The 2,448-nt window shown below is 43.0% G+C and overlaps 1 protein-coding gene across 1 annotated transcript in view; it reads right to left on the reverse strand.

Annotated features, from left to right (window-relative positions):
• LOC103620333 (neural-cadherin) overlaps window positions 1-2,448 on the reverse strand; it is a gene marked incomplete at its 5' end in the record, with an annotated part of 60,865 nt that overhangs the window by 2,297 nt on the left and 56,120 nt on the right. Inside the window, one exon of the mRNA XM_017740834.1 lies at window positions 8-99. Within this exon, the coding sequence (XP_017596323.1) occupies window positions 8-99 (92 nt within the window). The remainder of the gene's footprint in view (window positions 1-7; window positions 100-2,448) is intronic.

Genomic DNA, 2,448 nt, shown 5'->3' on the forward strand with positions numbered 1-2,448 from the left:
CCCCGCCCCCCGCCGCTGCCCTGGGAGCTCCTTCTTGTGGAGGGAATAGGCGGGGCTGGCTTGGATAGACACCTGCAGCGCTGCCATGTTGTAGGCGTCCTGCAGGGAGAAATCGGGCACATGGAATTAACACTCTCTGTAGGTCCCAAAAGTTCGCGTTCTGGTGGAAATAAAGAAGGAATGATCCCGAGTCAGTCCGTCTGCTGCGAACACCTGAAGGGTTGGATGCTCTGCCAACTCTGCCACCTGCAATGCACCTGAGAAAGGCTGTGAGGAGCACCTGTGCAGTCTGTACTGCTGAGGTCAGGGTCAGAATCAAGTCTGATTTCATACCAAAAGCTAAATAAACATGACAGAAACGCCCCTAATCTTTGTTCTGAAATTCAGATCTGAGTGTCTTATCATCACTGGACACTGATACCACGAGCACGGCAGAAGAGGTAAGAAAGGGTATTCACAAACAGCACGTTAAAGAAATCTTTCTGCAGCAGTAGTTCAAAAATCTACCGTGATTTCTGACAGAATTTTACCAGTCTCTGGAATAATGGCTAATTATGTTACATGGCAGTGGCACAATTTTAAAAGCCAAGTAAAACTACCTACTCCCAAAGAAGTCACTAATTCCGTCCCAGCTCAGCCACAGTAAATGCTGTCTGGGAATTGTGCCACAAACTCTGGCACGAAGCTGCCAATGCCAACAGTTAATGGCATTCACTGATCAGAATCTTTGTGCCACCTGCAGTGAAGAAGTCCTGTCCCCCAGCATCCTTCACCTCCCTACCACCCAAAGGCTGTGTCCCTGGACTGGTTTACAGGCCAAAGAAGAATGCTGACAGGTGATAGGAGACAGAGGTCATTACAGCAAACAAGTAATTATTTGTATTGCTAATACTGTTCATGGGAACAGAAGCCATCAGTGACAGAGGTGTAGAATCAGCACTTCCCAAAAGATTTCTTTAGTTATCCAGCACGTGGCATTGTGCATAACCATGTTGTAAGAGATTAACCGAGGTAATCTCAGTGAGTTTTGCTGAATTTCCCCTGGAGGCAGAGAACGATTTAAATTCCCCAACCTGCAATCAAGAGGCTGCCTAAGTGGCAGGACGGGGGGTTGGAACAGGAGCTGCTTATTCCCATTCCTCCAGCGACTGAGGAGTGTTGGTGATGAACACCAAGACCTACAGCCCAGATCCCTGCCTTAGGCACGTCTAAATTAATGCAAGCTCCAGTCCAGCCCCACTCTGAACATGGATATCAGGAGAATCCATGACATGAAGCAACTTCTCATAGTATTCAAGTTAAATGGGAGCTTGTTCCAATACAAACTTGAGGATCATCCCTTCACTGAACTGGGTGATATTAAAATTACCCTTCATTGCTACTAATTGTTCATTAAAATGACACATTTCTTCTGATAATAAACCCTTCTTGGTTGGCCATCTACAAACCCAACTCAACCCCTGCCTCTGGGTCCAGAGCTGGCTTTTAACAACATCTGCTGGTCAGTTGAGTTCAGTGTGTACTCAACAATGCACTGACCTGCAATTTTTATGAGCTCCTAATTTCTCTGGGGGAAGGTTTTATTTATTTCAGATGCAGAAACTCCTTCATATGACAACCTCTTGTCCCCATATCCCTACCATACACTAACTTTACAAAAATGAAACTCTCTTATCCAAGTGGCCTCATGATCCTTTTGTTGACGTAACATTAGAACACAACTAAGTGGTGTAATTCTAGATATTTTGGGGACTGGTTTGTTTGGGGTTTTTTTTTAATCAAGACAAACAACTAGGTTTTAGCTTAAAAAGTTTCAGCTGCAATTCCAGCAACTGTTAAATCTGAATAATTTAGGAAGACTGCAAAGAACCCAGAGAGACTTCACTCCAAGCACTGTTTCTTCAGGCAGAGTAACAGCCTCAGATGGAGATCATCAAGTCACTAATTTGATTCCACTGCTTAAAATAAGGAGTGTATTTTAAGAGCTCTCCAAAAGTAATTAAACATGTCATACAGTAACTGTAGATTTCCTCAAAGAGACCTTCTGGGTGTAAAATTGCAAAATATTGCAGAGGAAGTTAATCTGATTAAGGAAAACAGGATTTATAGCTGCCTATGTTATCACATGGGAAATGTCTGTGTTTATTACGTTCCCACTAAATCACCAAGAAAATAAGGATACTCTGCAAGTAAGAATATTTTTAAATCACTGGCTTTTTTTGGCCCATCACACTGGCACCATGACTATTATTACCTCTGCAGAGTCATACCACCCCTTGAATCCATTAAATGAACAGTTGGCAATGAAGTTTCTTGCCTTTTATAAACATAGAAAGCATCTATAGGTCAGTAAATAATCTATTAAGAGTACTTGTTTATAATATCCACAGTTTTCCTTCAAAGCTCTGCCTTCCACTGACACAAAAAAACCTTAGACCAGCCAGCAGG

Source organism: Corvus brachyrhynchos, unplaced genomic scaffold, assembly GCF_000691975.1.
Source record: "Corvus brachyrhynchos isolate BGI_N302 unplaced genomic scaffold, ASM69197v1 scaffold26, whole genome shotgun sequence".
In the NCBI taxonomy this organism is placed as follows: domain Eukaryota; kingdom Metazoa; phylum Chordata; class Aves; order Passeriformes; family Corvidae; genus Corvus; species Corvus brachyrhynchos.